Source organism: Dipodomys merriami, unplaced genomic scaffold (genome assembly GCF_024711535.1).
Source record: "Dipodomys merriami isolate MVZ:Mamm:240054 unplaced genomic scaffold, mDipMer1.0.p SCAF_14, whole genome shotgun sequence".
NCBI classification, from domain to species: domain Eukaryota; kingdom Metazoa; phylum Chordata; class Mammalia; order Rodentia; family Heteromyidae; genus Dipodomys; species Dipodomys merriami.
This window is the reverse complement of record NW_027202715.1, coordinates 6704205-6723548: the sequence shown is the minus strand read 5'-3', so window position 1 is coordinate 6723548 and position 19344 is coordinate 6704205. Positions and strand designations below refer to the sequence as shown.

At 48.5% G+C, this 19344-nt stretch overlaps 1 protein-coding gene across 2 annotated transcripts in view; it reads left to right on the top strand.

The window, feature by feature from the left end:
- Dlg5 (discs large MAGUK scaffold protein 5) overlaps window positions 1-19344 on the top strand; it is a 105124-nt gene that overhangs the window by 28985 nt on the left and 56795 nt on the right. For both annotated transcript variants that reach the window (XM_070020693.1, XM_070020692.1), the window contains exon 2: window positions 18145-18213. In XM_070020693.1, coding sequence (XP_069876794.1) covers window positions 18145-18213 — 69 coding nt within the window. The remainder of the gene's footprint in view (window positions 1-18144; window positions 18214-19344) is intronic.

The window sequence follows — 19344 nt, the reverse complement described above, 5'->3', positions numbered from 1 at the left end:
TTCCGTTTCACAAGTGCTAGACATACAGGAGTGTGTCACCAGCTGAGCCCTAGTAAGTTTTAAGCAATCTGCATTTCTTTTTTTTAATAGCAATTATTTATTGTGATTAAGTGATTACATAAATTTCACAGTATTGTGAGATAGTGATACTTAGTTAAAGTCACAAACACATTCTAACCTTCATCGGGCAAATTGTCTTTATCGTAGTCTATAAAGTTGATGAGTTCTATGCGCTTTGACAATACAATTATTGCTTCCACATTGGGTGAAATGTACATTTCTTTCCTTTGGCTTAGTGTCAGCTGTTCCCTCTTTCCCGCTCAGTGCCTCCCTCCCTCCCATTGCTGCCATTGAATTGCTTAGTTCGTTTTGATCAATGAACCAGTGCAGCTGATGGGTTCTGCTGTTGTATGTTTTCTTTCCCCTGTTTCCCTCTGTTTCTGTGTCCTCCTCCTAGTTTCACTCCGATGTGCACATATATACCATATATGTGGTCAGCGTTATGGGGTCATTTAGTAATGATTTCATAGATGAGTGGAGGTCCTTTGTTTCTTGAGACTTGTTTACTTTTTACCTTATGTTTTGGATTTAACATCCACTTATCAGGGAGACCATGTGCTGCTTGTCTCTTTGTTCTTGGCCTACCTCACTCAACATGATTTTTTCTAGTTCCATCCACATGTCTTTTTTCTTTTTTTTTGGTCAGTCATGGGGCTTGAACTTGGGGCCTGGGCACTGTCACTGAACTCTTTTTTGATCAAGGCAAGTGCTCTACTACTTTGATCCACAGCACTATTTCTGGTCTGGTGGTAACTGGAGATAAGAGTCTCATGGACTTTCCTGCCCTGGCTGGCTCTGAACCGTAATCCTCATATCTCAGAGTAGCTAGGATTCCAGGCATGAGCCATCAGTGGCTGGCTTGTACATGCCTTTTATATATGTGTGTGCTAATACTGGGACTTCAACCCTGTGGGGCCTTATGCACTTATTCAGCTTTCTTGCTTATGGCTGGCTAGCGCTCCACACTTGGAGTCTCATGGATGTTTTCTTCTGAGTCTGGCTTCAAACCTCCATCTTCCATATCTCTCAGCCTCCTGAGTAGCTAGGATTACAGGTATGAGCCACCAGTATCTAGTCTACATATGTCTTTTTAAAATAAATATTTTAAAAATTGAGACTGTAACAAGCCTGCTATATTTGGTTGTTATAGTAGTGTTACTTTGAAAAGAAAGAATATAAATTGATTGCAGGTGATTGACATCTTCGTTAGAACACATGGTTCTGATAAAGACTCTCACACTATGGATATTCCTTAAGCAATGGAGAGTTCTTGAAATGTGGTCGGGGTCTGGGAGATCTGCTTTCTTCTCTTTACAAACTCAGCAGTCAGAACCCCTGGAGAGATTTTGCTGGAATCCTTTGGATGAGCTTAGTTTATGTGTTCTGAATGTCTTCCCTTTATGAAATCTGACACCTCCAAGTCTGGACATTTTAAACTATCATGCTAAATTCTTCCAAGTACTGGAGCCCAAATGTGCTGTTGTGTGGAGGGTTACAGGTCATTTGACATAAAACAGAGAAAAGCCAGTCTTGTCTTTTACAAAGCTTAACTTCTCTCCAGGTTCCCTCAGAGAGTTGGGCCAGGGCTCCCTCAGGATAGGGCAGAGCTGGGGATGAGGAAGGGAGGAGAATGTGGGTAGAGAGAGAGAGGTGGAGGGTAGAGGCCAGTGCTGGTCTGTCCTGGGCTTGGGTCCCTTGGCTGGGGCCTGTTGAGGGCCATCTTTACAGGAACAGCATGGAACCACAAAATGAGCAATGATAGGACTGAGTTGAGCCCTCCTCCTATGGAACTGGCTAAATTCTGGAAGGAGATAGGTTGTGGGCCGGCAGGGAGGGCTTCTTGGAGGGGGTAGCCTTTCTAAATGGAGGAGGTCTTTGGGGAGTCAGGAGCTGAATAGGCTAGCTGTCTCCGGCTGTATGGGTCTCTACTCTGTAGATGTCCCAGAAGAAATGGGCTAACAGGGCCACTCAGGCTTTCCCTGTATGTTGGAAGATAAGGTTACTTGGGATTTTGAATTATTGTTCCTGCCCCATCTCAAAACAAACAATAAAAACCACCTTTATCCTTCACTGACAATGAAAGAGTGCACAGTCATATGGAAAATGAGAAGAAAAAGAAGTATGTAAGATCCCAGAAGCAACCATCTTTCTCTTGAACTGTGCTTGGAAATGGAGCTCTTGCAGGGTACTAGCCACAGAACTAAGTATGGTCTGGTTTCATAGAACTCTGTCATCTTGGTTTTTAGATGAGGTGACAGGGACACAGAGGAGACATAGAGTGGTTAATGTGCTGTGACACACAGCCAGTTGCCACATGAGCTGGATTTTCTAGCCAGATGGTTGACCTCTAAATCTTGGTGACCCTGGCAGCCATTTCAGTGATTTCTGTATATGTACACATTTGTCTCCCCTCAGGCTCCCCGTGGATGATGGAGCCCTACACCCATAAGCATTAGACCTGGCAGTTCTGTACTACCCCACATATGAGGCCTATGACTGGTTGCTAGGGTTTCAAAATGAGTGTTTTGGCTACTTGCTCTGGTTTGCCCATCTGTGTGAGAAGGATTCGAGATGGCTGAATTGTGGGCAGGCTAAAAGAGTGGGGAGTGGAGAAGGGACTTAGCTCAAGGACAAGCTCTTCCATTAGTTAAATTTCTCCTAGGAAGAATGAGAAGGCAAGGTAATGATGTCTGCACACTCCCAGTCCTTGAAGTATGCTTTGGTTTGTTCTTTTTGCCATTCATCTGAGCTTCTTTTCCTTCCACCCCCAAAACACAGCAAATCCCTAGCTACCACTGGAAATGACCAGCTATAGACTGCCCTGCTTTAGGGCTTTCTCTGTGCTTGTTTTCCCATGTGAAATGAGTCTGAGTGTGTGCTTAGCAATGGACAATGGTGGCCTTACTGGGTGCTCCACTAGGGAACCTCCCACCAAGAACAGGCCTGGTGTATACTCACATTTCCTTCTCCCCTCTTCTGGTCCTTCCTGATACTGGCAGGCAGGCAATGTGAGGCCTATCTTTCAATCAAGAAGACAGTGAGGCTCACATTGGGGGCAGCCTAGGAGGCCACATGGCTAGCTTTCCAGGGTCTGAGGTTGGGCTGGTGCTCAGTTCCTGTACCACATAGCATACTGGTCTTGGCATTCTGAGGTGGGTCATCTGGTCATTAGCACTTGCTGTGGGTCTTGTCTGATAGGAGAGCAGGAAGCTACAACTCCTTGGTTTTCCCTTAGCTGTGTGGCCCCCTCACTTGGTCATTTACTGTCTGTCTAGTCTATCATCTATCTGTCTGTCTATCTATCTATCTATCTATCTATCTATCTATCTATCTATCTATCTATCTATATCTATTTTTTCTCCTTCCTTCCTCCATTCATCCATCATCCATCCGTCCATCAGTTTTTGGTGCTGAGGATAGAGCCAAGTACTACTCAGACCAGCATGGGCTGTTGAGACTCTGTCTCAACAAATAAAACAAACAAGCAGGGTTAAGTACATGTACCACTGAGCAATACATTACCCTGGTGTGTGTGAACTTAACCTGAGTGGGTGCAGCTCACAGACAGTGGTAATCTAGTATACAGGTGCAGTGTCCAGAGGTAGGCAGCACCTGATTCTGAGTTTTCCCATCTGTCGGATATGTGCGTTTTATGACTTGATCATTGGGGACCCTTTTGGCTTATGTTTCATGACTCTCCATGGTATTGCCTGTACACTCAAATATGAGGGGGAGGGAGGACATGTATTTAACAGAACTATTTAACTTTTCCTAAGCAGTTCCTCATTCTCTGATGGGCCAGCTACATTTGTTTTCCACCGCCAGGGAGTGGTTTTTCACAGGTTGGCTTGGCTTGTGGCTGTGTCCACAGCGGGCTGCTGTGGATCACAGGGCAGGGGACGATTAAGGGCAGGTGCCAGGTGTGCTGCTGCCACTGAACAGGGTTGGGTATGATTCCATTAGCTAGAGTGTCCTGCAGAAGTGGCTTTTGCTTCATGGTTCTTGAGGCTTCTATTTGTCTGGAACCTGTGGGCACTGAGAGATGTGAGGGCAGGGCAGGATGGTTGTTGGGGGCCCATGGTGTAGAGCCACCTGCAGGAAGACACGGGGATGGGCTTGAGGATGGGGAAGAGGAGGGAAGGGCCCTGCCCATCACAAGCTCCCTCTTTCAGGGTCTGGCTTAAGAACTTGGCTTGAGATCATACAGCCAGTGTGTGGCAGGGCCTGATGTTCCCAAGACAGTGCACCTGTGTCCCAGAAGGTTGCTTCCCCGGGGGTGGGGTGAAGATAGAGATGGGGTGAGGGAGTTCCTGCAGTGTTTGAGGCAACACCAAACTGCTGCACCTCCATGGGCATCTAGTGACTCTCTCATGGTGTTGTGTGGGAGTGATAAGTAGTGAGAATGGTGGGAACAGTGTGAACCGAATGACGTGGCTCTCTTGCTGGCTTGTCTGTGTGTCTGTGTATGTGTGAAGGAGAGGAGTCAGCCCAGCTGCACAGGGTGGCAGCCAATCCTGGAGCATAGACTTGGAGGCTCACCTCTTTCCCTCCTACCTTGAGTCCCTGATGTGTCATAGGCTGTCTGTGGGATGTAGAGATAACCCATGGCGCCCTCCCTGAGAAGTCTTCAGTAAGACTGAGGTCACAGTTTCCAAGCCCATTGCCAAATGAAGGTGGAGGCTTTTGCTTCTGTATCCTTGTGGATTTCAAGACTGCAGCAGGGTGACAAGCCACACTTGGGGCCTTGCAAGAGTACGTAGCTCACATCACCACCCATGAAGCTATCCTGGGCCCCACGTGTGGGTGAAGCAAGCCTGGTAGATTTCAGCCAGAATTACTTGGTAGCACAGGAGGGTTCTAGGAAAGGAGGTAACTTCCAGGTAGGTCACCTGGGAAGCATCCTTGGAATGGTTCCCTTGGAGCTAGGCCTAGAGATGGTGAGAGCAGAAGGGAGACAGAACACCTGGCATGGTGAGAGAGCTTGCAAGCAGAGGAGTGGACCCAGCTAGTGCAGATCCTAGAATGCCAACAAAGACCGCAAAGGCAGGCTTCATTCTGCAGCTGGAAGGAGCTCCCAAGGGGAGCTCAGAGAAAACACAGTAGTAGGTTCTTGGAAGTTCTTTTGCAAGTGTGGCTCACCGAGGGTCCAGTGGTGCTGTGACTGCTGGAGTTACTGTGAAACACTTAACTGCCAAGGGTCATTTGTCACATCCTCCTCTCTAAGCCATAGTAGATAGGGAAGCAACAGGTGCACGCAGGGATGGGGTGCTTGTCCATGGTAGAGGGTGGCAGAGCTGCGATGCTGCAGGTGCACTGGGATGCGGGTAAAAGAATTGAACTGGAGAGGTGTCTTCAGATGCTGGTGGTGACAGGAAATGATGAGCAGGGGAGGGCTGAGGTAGGACAAGTGGACACTGACACCTGGTGTCTCATGGACAGGAGTTCATGCAAGGGTGGCCCTTGCAGTCCTTCTGGACGTCTTCTTACTGAAGTCCATTGTCAGTGCTGGCAGGGTCACCTTGCTTTGGGAAACTGCTTGCCATTATCACTGGTAAATCTTGCCAGTTGCAGTCTTTCGTGTGGCAGTCTTTTGCTAAGATTTTCCTTTATCTCCTTGGCCCCCTTTGGGCTTGCAGTGTGGTCTTCCTGCCTGCCTGCCACATTATGACTTTATGTTGAATTCAGTAGTGCAGGTGTGGCTAGAGCAGCCGAGAGGGATGGACCTGCCTCACAAGGGGAGTCTCAGATGATGCTTTTGGCTTTGGAGGCTTCTGCACTTTTAGGATGAGGATGTACACATCTCTGATCTCTAGCCAGAGGAGCTGATGGTGCCTGGCTCCATGACTGTCTCCACACTCTCCAGACATCCTCTAGGATGGCTGTACCTTCCATCCTTGGATCCTGCCCTGGCTATTCATGGATGCTTTGTATGCTGAGGCAGACACAGAGATGATACAGCCTGTGGCTCACTCTGCTTGACCCCTTCTTGGGTCTAGAAGCAGAATCCTGCCCCGTCTCCTTCCTGGCAGCGACCTTCTGGAGCTTGGTAACTCAATACCACCTTGTTAATTATCTGCTGAGGTCACAGTGTGTCCTTGTCACCACCCAGCCACCAGGACCACAGCTCCTGGACTTGGCCAACTGGTTCTGCCACTGCTCTGGGCACTCATGGGAAACAAGTGGCCTTTGTGGTGAGCATGGACAGAGGGCACTGTCAGCCTGAGTGGGGTGGCTGGCATTCTTGGAGACTGCTTCGAGCAAGGTGCCACAATAGACCACCTCCCCCTTTTTGGGGGGGATGTTGGAGAGCACAAAATTGAAAAGACTCTTGTCCCCTCAATTTCTAGCGAAGACTCTTTTCTCATGCAGAGTAGCATGTATCAAGAAACTTCACTGTCAGCTGGAACTTGGTGGCTCACATCTATAATCCTAGCTACTCAAGAGGCTGAGATCTTAGCATTGTGATTTGAAGCCAGCCCAGACAGGATTAGGGCCTTGTAAATTTCCAAATACAACTTATGTAAAAGAAAACATACATTGCTTTGGGCTAGAAATTTTACCTATAAGACTCAACTTTTAGAATATATGTACAGAAGAACATAAAGGCCAGGCACTGGTGGTTGATGCCTGTGTCCTTGCTACTCAGAGGCTGAGATCTAAGGATGGAGATTGAAAGCCAGCCTGGACAGAAAAGTTTGTGAGACTCTTAACCACCACAAAGCTGTAAGTAGAGCTGTGTGGCTTAAGTGATAGAGTGCTAACATTGAGCAAAACAGCTCAGGGACAGAGCCCAAGCCCTGAGTTCAAGCCCAGTATTGGTCATGAAAAATGGTGGTATGGATGGCAAAATTCCCAGATGAAGAGGGGTTAAAAACACATTCTCTCTCTCCTTCTCTCCCTCTCTCCCTTCCCCCCTCTCTCTGTCCCTCTGTCTTTCTTCTCTGTCTCTGTCTCTCTCTCTCTTTCTTCCTCTCTCCCTCCCTCAAGACAGAAACAGACTTGCTCAGGCCTGGGAGGTTACCCTGTGGGCTGTGGACTTTTTCCTGGCCAGGTGTTTCCCTTGTTTCCTTGAAATGCATAATGCCAAGGGGAGCTGAGACTTTCGCAGACTTGAATGTTTCAATTTTGACAACTCCCCCTATTTTCCTGAAGGGATCTTTCCATCATCCCCGTCCTCCCCCCAAAACACCCTTCCCTACAACTCTTCACATATTACAAAAGAGACTGTATGTCTCAGATCAACTTGGCTAGTCTGACACGCAGCTTGAATGGCAGGTGTTTATTTATGGATTGGGATGGTCCTTGCAGATGTCTTTGCTTTAGAATTCCATTTGCCTACACTCACTGGTGGTGTGGAAGTGGGTTTGGGCATATTCTTTATCTGTTGACTATTTTAGGAGGTGCCAATGAATGGCCCTAGATGAAAAAGTGACTGGACCTTTAAGACAGTTTCAGAAGAGCATCATTAGCTAAAGCTGTCCAGCAGCTCTGCCTGATGAATATTAGCAATCCTTTGTCTGTCTTTCTTTCCTTTTTTTTTTTTTTTTTTGTGCTGTGCTGGGGCTTGAACTTAGGTCCAGGTGCTGTTCCTTAGCTTTTTTGCTCAAGGTGGGCGCTCTATCATTTGCTCTACAGCTCCACTTCTTGCTTTTTGGTGGTTAATTGGAGATAAAGAGTCTCTTAGACTTTCCTCCCCAGAATGGCTTTGAACTGTAATCCTTAGGATTACAGGCATGAGATGTCAGTGCCTGACTGGTAATGCTTTTAACCCCTCTTTACCCTCTTCACCTAGGAATTCTGCCATCCCTGGCTCAGTTTTTTTGTGCATTCTTTGGCACTGTTGCCCTTTCAAGGCCTCCGGCTTGTCCTGGGAGAAGATGTGATAACACAGGGAGGAGACCTGGAGGGCTTGAGCATTATTTTCCTCTTGCTCTTCCTGCACTTATTATTTGCTCTGTTCTGATGTCCCCACAGCTCTCCCCTCGGCCCATCTCATCTTTGATGTAGTCACCAAGGACAGAAAAGCAAAAAAAGCTCTTGGAAAATGAAAGAGCAAGTTGTAGACTCAGAATATTTGCCCCCGAGGAAAACGCATGTTTGCACAAAATTCTTTCTGACAGTTTCCATTTAAGCTAAGAAGCCGGGAGCCCCTCGGGTCCTAGGAAATATGAAAATTGGCACTTTGTGGGGCTGCTGCTGCTGCTGGTGACGCGGTGTGGGAGCCCCATCTGCCATGAGAGATCTGAATTTTTCAGATGAGAATCACTGGCTGGCTCTCGCTGGCTCTGCGTGGCTGCTGTTGCTCCAAGCACACGTATGGCCTGTGGCTGCGGAGTCTGTCTGTCTGCCCCTCAAGGTCTCCGCTTTGTTTTTCTGAAATGTGATGAAATGAAAAGGGCTTTTAAAAATAGATGTTTTCTGGAGATGGCCTGGATGGACTCACTGGGCCCAGCAGCCTTGTTCCTGCCCCCGGGAGGCCCCTTATCTCATCTTGGTTGACGGGACATTGGCAAAGGAAGCTTGTCCTTTTTTCTTTTTTTAATTCTTAGTTTTGATGACTTCTTTGTGCATAAGTTGAAGACTCAGTAGAATCTCTTCCCTTAATTTTCTTTAGCACTATACATATATATATATATATATAGAGAGAGAGAGAGAGAGAGAGAGAGAGAGAGAGAGAGATGAGAGAGAGATTGTCAAAGCACTACAGTACCTATTAAGATGGAAGGTATGAAGAGAAGGGTATGAAAGGAAAGGTATGAAGAGAAAGTCCAGAGCTATGGGAAGTAGAAGGAGATGGTCTGGGTTCCTTTTAAGAATCTTTTGGGGCCTGAGGATGGAGGTCAGGGGAGAAAGCAGGTGGCTTCAGGTAGCCCAGGACTGGCTGTGTAGTGGGTGAGGAATGGGTGGGAGGGGGGCTTAGGAGGCAGAGGCAGCCAGGCTGTTGCTACGCTCAGGCCTTCCTTTGAGGTAGTGAATCTGGTCATTTCTGGATAGCTGAATTATTTCTGGCTCCTTCTTCTTCTTCTTTTTTTTTTTTTTTCTGAGCCTTGAACTCTGGACCTGGGCATTATTCCTGAGTTTCTTTTGCTGAAAGCAAGCACTCTACCACCTGAGCCATGGCACCATTTCTGGCTTCTTCTGTGATTAATTGGAGAGAAGAGTCTCACGGACTTTGCTGCCCAGACTAGCTTTGAACCTCAAGCCTCAGATCTCAGCCTCCTGAGTAGCTAAGATTACAGGTGTGAGCCACGGGTGCCTGGCTGTGGCTACTTCCTTCATGTTTCAAAAATCTTGGGCTTCCTAAGTGCAAAATGGAGCCAGTAGCAGTATCTCTCTCCCCAGGGTGGTATGAGCTTTAAGTAAGACAGCGTCTGCATCTGATGGTGCTTCATGATGCCCATGTGGATGGTGTGTGTGCTGGGAAGAGCTGTTACACAGGTGTTGGTATGTTGGGGCACTGAGTGACTGCTAGTCACTGTGTGATTTTGCCATGGCTGCCATAGCAGAGCACCACAGACTTGGAGCTGAAATAACAGGGTTCTGTTGTCTCACAGTTCTGGGGGCCTGAGGGCCAAAAATCAAAGTGTTGGCAGAATTGGTATCACTGGAGGCCTCTCTCCTTGGCTTTCCAGTGTCTGTCTCTTTCCTGTGTCTCACTTGACGAGTCTTCCTTTACAGCTATTCCTAATCTCATCTCCTTATAAGGACACCAGTCCTGTTGGATTAGGGCTTGTCCTGGCAGCTCTGTCTTAATTCACCCACATCTTCTAATACGGTTGTACTATGTAGTTGTACTCTGATGCGCAGAGGGTTAGGGCTTCAACATTAGAATTTGAGGGGGTGCGGGTGGGAACATAGTTTAGCCTGTAATAGTCTCTACCACTGTTCTTATATGGTTTGTAGTCATAAGGGCCCCAGGGATGGCCTTGGGAGACTGGACACTTCCAGCAAAGGGTCAGTATAAGATTCAGGGCAGTAAGGCCAAGCTGTATATACAGACCTGGTAGGATTCCCCAACCTACCCTGTTTATCAACAACGTCTTAAAAATTTGGATTATTGAAGATGCTGAGTGTCCTGAAACACGGCATTTCTAAGCAGCAGGCTGGGTGATTTCTGATGAACATCCAGCTTGGGAACCATTGACCAAAATTTGTGTTGACTGTGCCTCCTTTAACACTCAAGCCAGCGGCTGGCCCATGGCATTTCTTTTTCTGGAAGTGCCTTCGTCCTTACCTTCACTGTGGGTACTTCAAACCATAGCCTACCCATCAGTCCGAGGGGGGTGTTTAACTCCTGGCACTGGCCAGGAGTCTGCTATGAGACCCGGCTCACCTCAGCTTCCCCTGGACAGATATCTGCAGGTTATTCGGGGTATGTGGTTCAGGGATTCCCTTGGCTCTGAGAGCTGGGTCTGCCGAGAAACCATGGATCTTACCTTCTCTGTTCTGCACAAGCATTTGCATGTGTAGAAGTTTGGGGTAGCAAGTGTGATGATGCAGGCAGAGGTCCTTGTCTCTTGAGGGGAAACTGGGCCTGTTTGCTGTCAGGACTACTCATAGATGTCTAGTGGGCTTGAATTCCAGGGACACTTGACTTATAGAGGCCTGGTACACTTGGTTTTATTTGCTATCATTTTTTTTTTTTTTTTTGCCAGTCCGGGGTTTGAACTCAGGGCCTGAGCGCTGTCCCTGAGCCTCCATGCTCAACGCAGTGCTCTACCACTTGAGCCACAGTGCCACTTCCTATTTGCTGTCTTTTGAGGTTGAGAATGTGAATCCATTCCCCTCCCCCCTTATATAAAATATGGGGATATTTTCTCTTGCTTTGATGGTTATGGAGCTTGAACTCAGGGCCTCTGCACTGCCCCCAAGCTCTTTTGCTCAAAGGTAACACTACCACTTTGAGCCAAAGTTCTACTTATTGTTTTCTAGTGGTTAATTGGAGATAAGAGTCTCATGGATTTTCCTGTCTGGGCTGGCATTGAACCATGATCCTCAGATCTCAGTCTCCTGATTAGTTAGGATTACAGGTGTAAGCCATCAGTGCCTGGCTTCTTGCTACTTTCTTTCCTGTGGGTTGCTCATGTGTAAAGACAACCCACATCCTTTTGTGCATTTGAATTGCTTCCTTCCCCATTTTCTGTGGTTGAGTTGTGGCAATACGATGGCATTGCATGGCCAGATTTTGCTGGGGTGAAGTAAGTGTGGAGGGGGGGCTCTAGTAAGTGTGTGTGTGTGTGTATGTGTATGTGTGTGTGTAGGGCTCTTTTCAGTTTGAGGAAGAGGAAGGGATTGTCTCTGGATATTGGAGGAGGCAGTGGCTGTGCACTTGAGTTTCAGGTAAATGGGGTCAGGGTTGGAGGAAAAGCAGCAGTTCTTTTTGGTGATAGGTAGAGCTGGTGCGGGTTCATGGTTCCAGGACCCCTTCTGCTTTTCCTCCCTCCATCCCTGACCTGGAGGATATGGAAATTCTGAAAGGATTCCTGCTTGTGCCGACCCCAAGGCCATCTCCAGGCTGGTGGAGGGAGGAGCAACTGTCTTGCTGTTGTTGAGTCTTTGGAGACCTTCATCTTCTGTTTCTACACTAATTAAACAAATAACAGCACACACATTTCGCTCCTCCTCCCCTCAAGACAGCAGTTAGTAGGAAAGGCCTTTATTTCATGAGCTGACTGATTAATTCTGGATGTGCATGGTTCATTTTCCTTTCCTTGTCATGTTTTAGCCTTGGGACATTTTTGGTGTTCAAGGAGGGGGGAGGCAAAACGGACTTGAGATTCCTGAGGTTCAGATGGTTCTGTTCCTTCCCTTCCTGATCCCCACATTTCTCACAGCTCACATCCAGGATTCACACTCCCATTTCCCAGTTCCCCTTTCAGAGGCCAGCCTCCTGATAGTGACTCAAAGGTCCGGGGTAGTGCCAGGCCTGTGCTGGGGTTCTCAGGCTGCACTTGGTGGTTAAGGGAACCACATACAGACCTAAAGTTCGAGCCAGGGGCCTATGGATCACACCTGTAATCCTAGAGTTACTGAGGAGGCTGAGATCTGAGAATTTGAGGTTCAAAGCCATTGTGGGCAGACAAATCCAGACAAATCCTTGAGACTCTTAATCTTCAATTAAGCACCAAAAAGCTGGATGTGGGGCCTTGAGGAGAGAAAAACAAACAAACAAACACTAAGGCACAGTGCCTAGGATTTGAGTTCAAGCCTCAGTACTGGCACATGCACATGCACATGCATATGCACGCATGAACATAGACAAACAGACACACACACACACACATACACACTCATACACGCACACCCTAAAGTGCAAACCTACAGCTTTGGGGTGAATTATGTATAGTGAAGGCAAACCAGGCTGCCTGAGGCTCCAGCTGTCTGTGCACCTGGGAAGGTCAGGGTCCTTCTGCCCTCAGGTGGGCCGGTGGGACACAGAGGTAGGGCCTGAAGTGGCTGAGTTTGTTAGCCTCCAACTTTAGAGTCACAGCTTGTGTAGTCTTGGGCTGTCCTGAATAAAGTTCTGCATGGGAGTTTTCTATCAGGGAAGGAAAACCCTGTCAAAGCAGGGAAGGTAGGACTGGCCCCTCTTCCCCCACCCCGACCCCCAGGTGAGCAACTCTCACTACCTCCTCTGTGTACTTGGAACAGAGGCTTTGGAGTGAGGCTTGGCTAGCACCTGGGATATACCTTTGTACCCAGCAGGCAGAACCTGCTTGGGGATTTCTCCTATTGGCTTTACAACTTTAAGCCAATTGCATAATGTGACCTTCATTACCTCCTCTGTAAACTGGACAACTAATGACAACCTCAGGGTTCTGTTGGAGTTAACATTGAACAGTCCCAGGACTTCACAGTGCTCCATGCTTATTAGCTGCTGTAATTGTTACTATTAGAGAGGTCCCTGCTTGCTGATGGTTTGCTTTACTCACTGGACCTCATCTCTGGGTCACAGCCTTCAATTTGGGTGGTGCAGGAATGGAGAAGGGCAGGGTGGGAAGAGCCTTGCCTTGGCAGGCTGGCTCACGGTAGCACAACAGCTCACACTGGAGGCTGCTGCCTGGCCATGCAGCCATGCAGATACTATTTCAGGTACTTCATGTACTCACTGTGTTGATCTCCCAGTAGGTCTATGCTGAAAGCATTCCTTACATCCTATTCTACAGATAAGTGCATGCAGGCACAGAGAGGATAAGGGATTTACCTGAGGGCACACAGCTAGTAATGGCAGAGTTGGGAATAAACCCAGGCAGGCTGGCGCCAGGCTGGTCACTACTATCTCCTTTGCCCCCAGGCTCTGAGAGGGGGAGAGCCCTCTTCTGAGTCTTCCAGCAGCAGAGCAGCCTCTGGTGCTCCTGGGCCTTAGCTTGTTTCCCAGAGTTCTGCAGAGCATGGGACAGATGTGGGGAGACTGGACCTGCAGGATTCTGGGAGTGGCAGGTGTGAGCTGAGGAAGGGCTCAGGTGGAAAGGTTGCTGGTAGCTCCTACTTTGGGGACCCTGAGCCTTCAGGGAGCTGCAGCTTTCCTTCTGCAGTGGCTGGCGGAGAGGTTAGCGTCCCTGTGCCCTGAGATCCAGGGATCTCAGGTGTTCCTTGTGAAAGACCGGAAGGTTGTGCCGGCTTGGCCAGAGCAGGTTACCAGGGTGGAAGTAAGTAACTCCAGATGAGCAGAGATGTGTAAGGGGTGCACTTCCATCTCATCTCCTGGCCTGGGTAGCCATGGGTCCCCTTATCACTTGAAGGATTTTACTGGAAGTGCTTTTGAAGTGGTCTCAGTGGGGCTGAGTCACACAGTATACAATTAGCTGGCCTGGACTCTTGCGGAAGGACACCGACAATGTGTGTAACAGGGCGATCCTGAGGGTCACAGGCCAGCTGTCTTCCAGGAGCTTCTGCCTCCCTCTGGGCTTCTGTGAGCTTCCATTTGCATCCTGGTTACTCGTTATTTATAAGATTTATTACTCTTATCGAAGGCACATGGGAAGCATATCAACAGTTAGCTGGTTATTCTTCATCCCCACACCACCGGTTGAGTGGAGGGTGTTAGCATGTCTTCTCAGGCCCCACCCCCACCTGCCCTGTGACCAGTAAAGAATCTCCATGTAGGACCCTGGGGCCTATACACTTGCCTTTTGTTGATCTGTTTCCACAGCATTTAACTTTCCTCAGGTCTACTCAATAGCTCTGTAGGTGCAGGCCAGAGGTGGTGGTTGGGGCCCTGCTGTCTCGTGTCTGTGTGTGGCCAGGGAGTGGGATGACAACAGTCCGCAGTCACCTAAGCTTCACCAGGGTGGTCCCTGTCCTCCTCCCTGGGACCCAGGGAACACGTTCTGAGCTGCCTCAGGCATCAGTGTGGGGCGGGCCTACAGTGGATCATGCGGACCTGCATCCTCCCTTGAGTTGGGGACTGCACAGGGCATCAGGAGGCACTGGGCTGAGCTGGGGCTCCTTTTGGCCTCCAGATTTAATTGTGAAATCCCAGACATAGATGACATCAGATACTCTCTTAACGCCTCCCCCCCCCCCCGCTTCCCCCCCCCCCAGCTTCTGGAAGCTGCTGGTTTTTAGAAGGGACACTGTGTGACTTGGGGGAGTGACTCCTTTGCCTTTTCCCGACAGCCCTAACCACACAGGCCTTTAACACGACAATAGCCACAGAAACAAAGCAGGATCCAGACAATGTCAGCACAGGGCCTTTACCCCCTTAGTGACGTCCAATGCTCTGGGAACATTGTAAAAACTGGGTCCTGTCCAATCTTAATCAGTAGCCCCCCACTAGCCTCCAGGAGCCTTGCCAGCTGCCTGGAGTAGGGGGCCAAGGTGATGTCCAGAGATGCAGGTAAAGATGTCATGCCACCCCTGTGAGCCTCCAAAGCCCAGTCAGGATTTGGGGGACAGGGAAAAGGGATAAAAATATGTAGGTTGGCTGGTGGACACCCCCAGTGAGGAAAGAAGTCGAGTGGAGAGAAAGGAGTGTGTCTGCCAAGCTTAATTAACAGTGGAAACTCGCCACGGGGGAGGAGAGAGACGATGTGGAGAGGAGGGGTGGTTTACTGGAAGATGGGGCACTGTGGGCGCCAGTACTGAGAAAGAAGCAAGCGTTCTGTTCTGGCAGTGGTGGCTGGCTGCTGGCTACCAGAGCGCGGGCCATACTGTCACAGGCTTAGTTGAGCTGAAACACAGAGATGGATGTCTGGAGGTGTGTGTGGGAGCATGTATTTGTGCCTGCTTTCCTGAGTAGGTGTCTTTTCAAAAACAATCCACCACATACCAGCTGGTCAGCCTTCCTTATCCTCATAGAGAAAAAAAGCAAGCATTTAATAAAAGTGTGGCAGTTGAGCTAAGAAAATAGATGTGGTGTTGGGTTTTTGTGCCTTGGAGATGTCTGTGCATTGGCTGATTGGATTTAATGAGTACAGACGTGGGAAGAGAGAGGATTTGAAGAAAGGTGTGATGTCGTTTGTCCTACTGAGACAGAAATGGCGATGTGAAGTACAGAGCAAAAGTAATGGTGTGGATCAGACTTGGAATTCAGGAATCTGGACAGGATTTATTCATGTGTCTAGTGAGATCACATGGGATTTTAGGCCTGAATGTGGGAGTATTTCAGTTCTATCTCCCCTCAGATGATGTGCTAATGCCTGTTGTAAGAGCTAGATGAGTGGATGTCCTGTGGTCTTGTCCTCTTAGTCTTTCCTCTCCAGGCCGCTGTGTCAGTGTGGAGCTGCAGCCTTGTCCAGCATCACCCACTGTTCCCAGCCTGGTTCTGGAGGCCCTAGGGGACAGTGTTATCCCTTTGACAGTCCTGCTAGACCCCAACACTTGCCCGGCCCCCTTTCTCTTCAGAGACTTCAGAGACTTGCAGACAACTCAGTGATGAGGCCACTGGTCACTCCTGGCCACTGGTTCTAGACCTCCCCATCTCTAGAATCTCCTTTTTCCTCTTTTTTCTCTCCTTTCATCTCCTTTGCTGGTATATACCTGCCAGCTAACTGCCTTCTGTTTCTGAGGCCTTCATTTATGAAGGGTGTTCTCTAAGGGTCTCTCCTGCCTCCTGGTGGGCTCTTCCTCCTGTCCCCTGCCCTGTTTACCCCATCTCCGTATCTCTCTTCTTTACCTTCTGAGAGTACACAAGTCTTACATGGTAAGTCCAGAGTTGGGTTGGAAGAGAACCCTTGACATCTGACCCCGCATTTCTACTTCTGGAACCTGGGATCTCATCAGTTCTTGGCAACTTTCTGACAGCAGAGCCCTGACCTGTTCAATGCCTGAACTACAGACATCCCATTTCAGGCTCATCCACTCTGGCCAGCTACACACCTCTTTGTTGCATAGTTCTTTCCGTTCTAGGAATAGAATGTGCATCTCTCCCATTAGATGTGCCGTGACCTGCCATCTCTGCCTGTTGAACTTGTTCAGGCCAGGTTCCTAGTGGAGTTGGTTTTGCCCTTGTCTTTAGTTTCATGTCAAGTTGTGGTCTTGGAGAGCAGTGCCACACTTTGTTTCCATTCTTCCATGTGAAATATCATTGCTGAAAGGAGAGAGGCACAGAACTTTATCACCTAGGTAGTTGAATCTCATCATGCAAGCCAGGAACCAGAGGCAGGCAGATTGAGCGCTTTGCTCAGGACCTGGACTTCTTGACTAGGGTTTCTTCCTGATACCAGGCCTGTCCTGTCCTGTCCTGTCCTTCTTCCCTCCTCCATTCACCTCTCTTTCTTTTTTATTTTTGTGTCAGTTCTGAAGCTTGAACTCAGGGCCTAGGCACTGTTCTTTAGCTTTTTTATTCAAGCCTGGTGTTCTACTTGAGCCTCAACTCCACTTCTAGCTTTTTGATGGTTAAATGCAATTAAGAATCTCATGGATGGGGCTGGGAAGATGGCTCAGTGGTAGAGCGCTTGCCTTGCATGCATGAGGCCCTGGGTTCGATTCCCCAGCACCACATAAGAAAAAAAAGCCGGAAGTGGCGCTATAGCTCAAGTGGTAGAGTGCTAGACTTGAGCTGAAGAGCTGAGGGACAGCGCCCAGGCCCAGAGTTCAGGCCCCACGACCAGACCCCCCCCCCCAAAAAAAAAGAATCTCATGGACAATTTTTTCTGGGCTGGATTTAAGTTAGGGTCCTCAGATCTCAGCCTCCTGAATAGCTAGGATTACAGACATAAGCTACTGGCACCTGGTGTCCATCTGGTTTTGAAAACATTTGAATTGAAGCCAAACCATGATGGTTCTATGCCCATAGCCAGCAATTAACAACATTAAGTGTAGATCCCAAACCCACAAACCAAGCAAGCAAGCAAGCAAACAAACAAACAAAAATGAGCTTACTGGCTTTGGTGACAGTATAATTGATGATAATTTTTAAAGTGACTTGATTTTCTTCTTTTTCTATTTCTCTCTTCTTCCTCTTTCTTTTGGTAGGACTGGGATTTCAACTCAGAGTTTTGTGCTTGTTAGGCAGGTACTACCTCTGAGCCACATTTCCAGTCCTTTTCTTTTTTTCTTTGGTACTAGCGATTAGACTCAGGGCTTCATGCATGCTAAGTGTGTACCCTACCAGTTTGTCATACCCCAAGCCTATTAAGTAACTTGTATTGAGGGTTAGACGCTGAATATCAAATTGCCAACGATGGAGCTTGAATATGCTTAGAATGAAAGAGCACAACAGCTAGGGAGAAAGTGGTTTGTTGGGCTGGTTTTCTATGTGCTCTATCACTCCCTGCATGGAAGCCAAAACTATACTGATAAAACTGCAGGAAATCTTTATACCCCAATAGGGCTGGGGCATGCTGTACCTTCACTGAATCTGTCCCAGGTATCCTAAGAAAAAGCCAGCTCCCTGACTACCCTGGCTCTCTCTGCATGTTGGTCAGCTCTGGGGTGGAAAAGTGAGGTAGAAGGCTGGGTGGAAACCTGTTCTAACTTATGTCCACCACACCTCCCGTGAACCTGGACTCAAGTTCCCTGGTGTGGCAGTGGCTCTAGTAGCCTCACAGTGCCTGCAGAGCAGCTGGTCTGATAGTGTTTGGACTGTCTGTGCATGGCCCTTTTGGGTTAGTAACACATGGTCTCCCCTTCTGTCCCCAGGCTCCACCTACAGTGTCCTGTCCATCATGCCGTCAGACTCGGAGAGTAGCAGCTCGCTCAGCAGTGTGGGTGAGTAGCATCCTCCTAGGGATGCCAGATGGACCAGGGTTGGGTCTGGAGTTAGGACAGCCCAGGAAGGGTCCCAGACATCAGAAGAGAGTGGTCTTTCCTGCGCAGTTACTTGTGGAATCATCTTCTGTGGATACCATAAACTTTTTGTTTTGTTTTCTGTTTTTATCTCAAAAGTCTGGCTCTGGCCAGGTGCCCGTAGCTCATGTCTGTAATCCTAGCTATTCAGGAGGCTGAGATCTGAGGATCAAGGTTCTGAGCTTGCCTGAGAATACCCTTCTCTCTAATTATCAAAAATCCAGAAGTAGAGCTGTGGCTCAGGTGGTATTGTGCTAGCCTTGAGTGAAAAAGCTAAGGGACAGTGCCCAGTCCCCAAATTCATGCCCCCGCATTGATACAAAAAAAAAAAGTCTGACTTTGGTGTTAAGAGGGAAGCTGGTATTGAAGACCATATATTTGGCCATTTCTTCATTTTAAGAGTGTAGGCTTTCTCAGTGAGCCTGCTTCTCCAAAGACCTGGTTCAGTGAGACCAACCCCTTCTGAGGTTATCTTCTGTAAGTGGGACAGTGTGTGGCTACTGGGACAAGAGTGGAGCCAGTTGATGTTGTATCAGATGCTCTCCTGGGTTCCAGTGGCCTGGGTTCCAGAATCCTGTCAGTTAAGGCCAGCCCTGTTCCAGCTCACTGGGACAGCAGGAAAGACACATCCCCTACTCACCTTCCCAGGCCTCTGAGCCCTGGTTACATCCCTCTGTCAGACATCCCTGATTGTCCTACTCTGAGAATGCTGGGCCTATATGACCTCAATGTGCACACCAATCAGACACTCACACGCTGGAATCCTTGACTCGTGGTCTGCTTTGTTAGGAATGTAATTGGACTTTCTGAACTGAACGGCTCACAGAGATCTTTGGGTCCAATTATTATGCTCCCATGCCCCATAGAGACATAGGGAGGACTGATACTCTGAGATTCCAGAGCTAGCCAGGGACAGTGGCTCATTACTTCGCTTCCTGGACTCCTGTGGTATGCCAGGGGTGGTGGCCTTGGAGCATAGTGCTATCAGGCACATGTCATCTCTTCACCCCTGGATCCTACGGTCTGTGGGAGGGGAGGAGCCACGACAGTGTG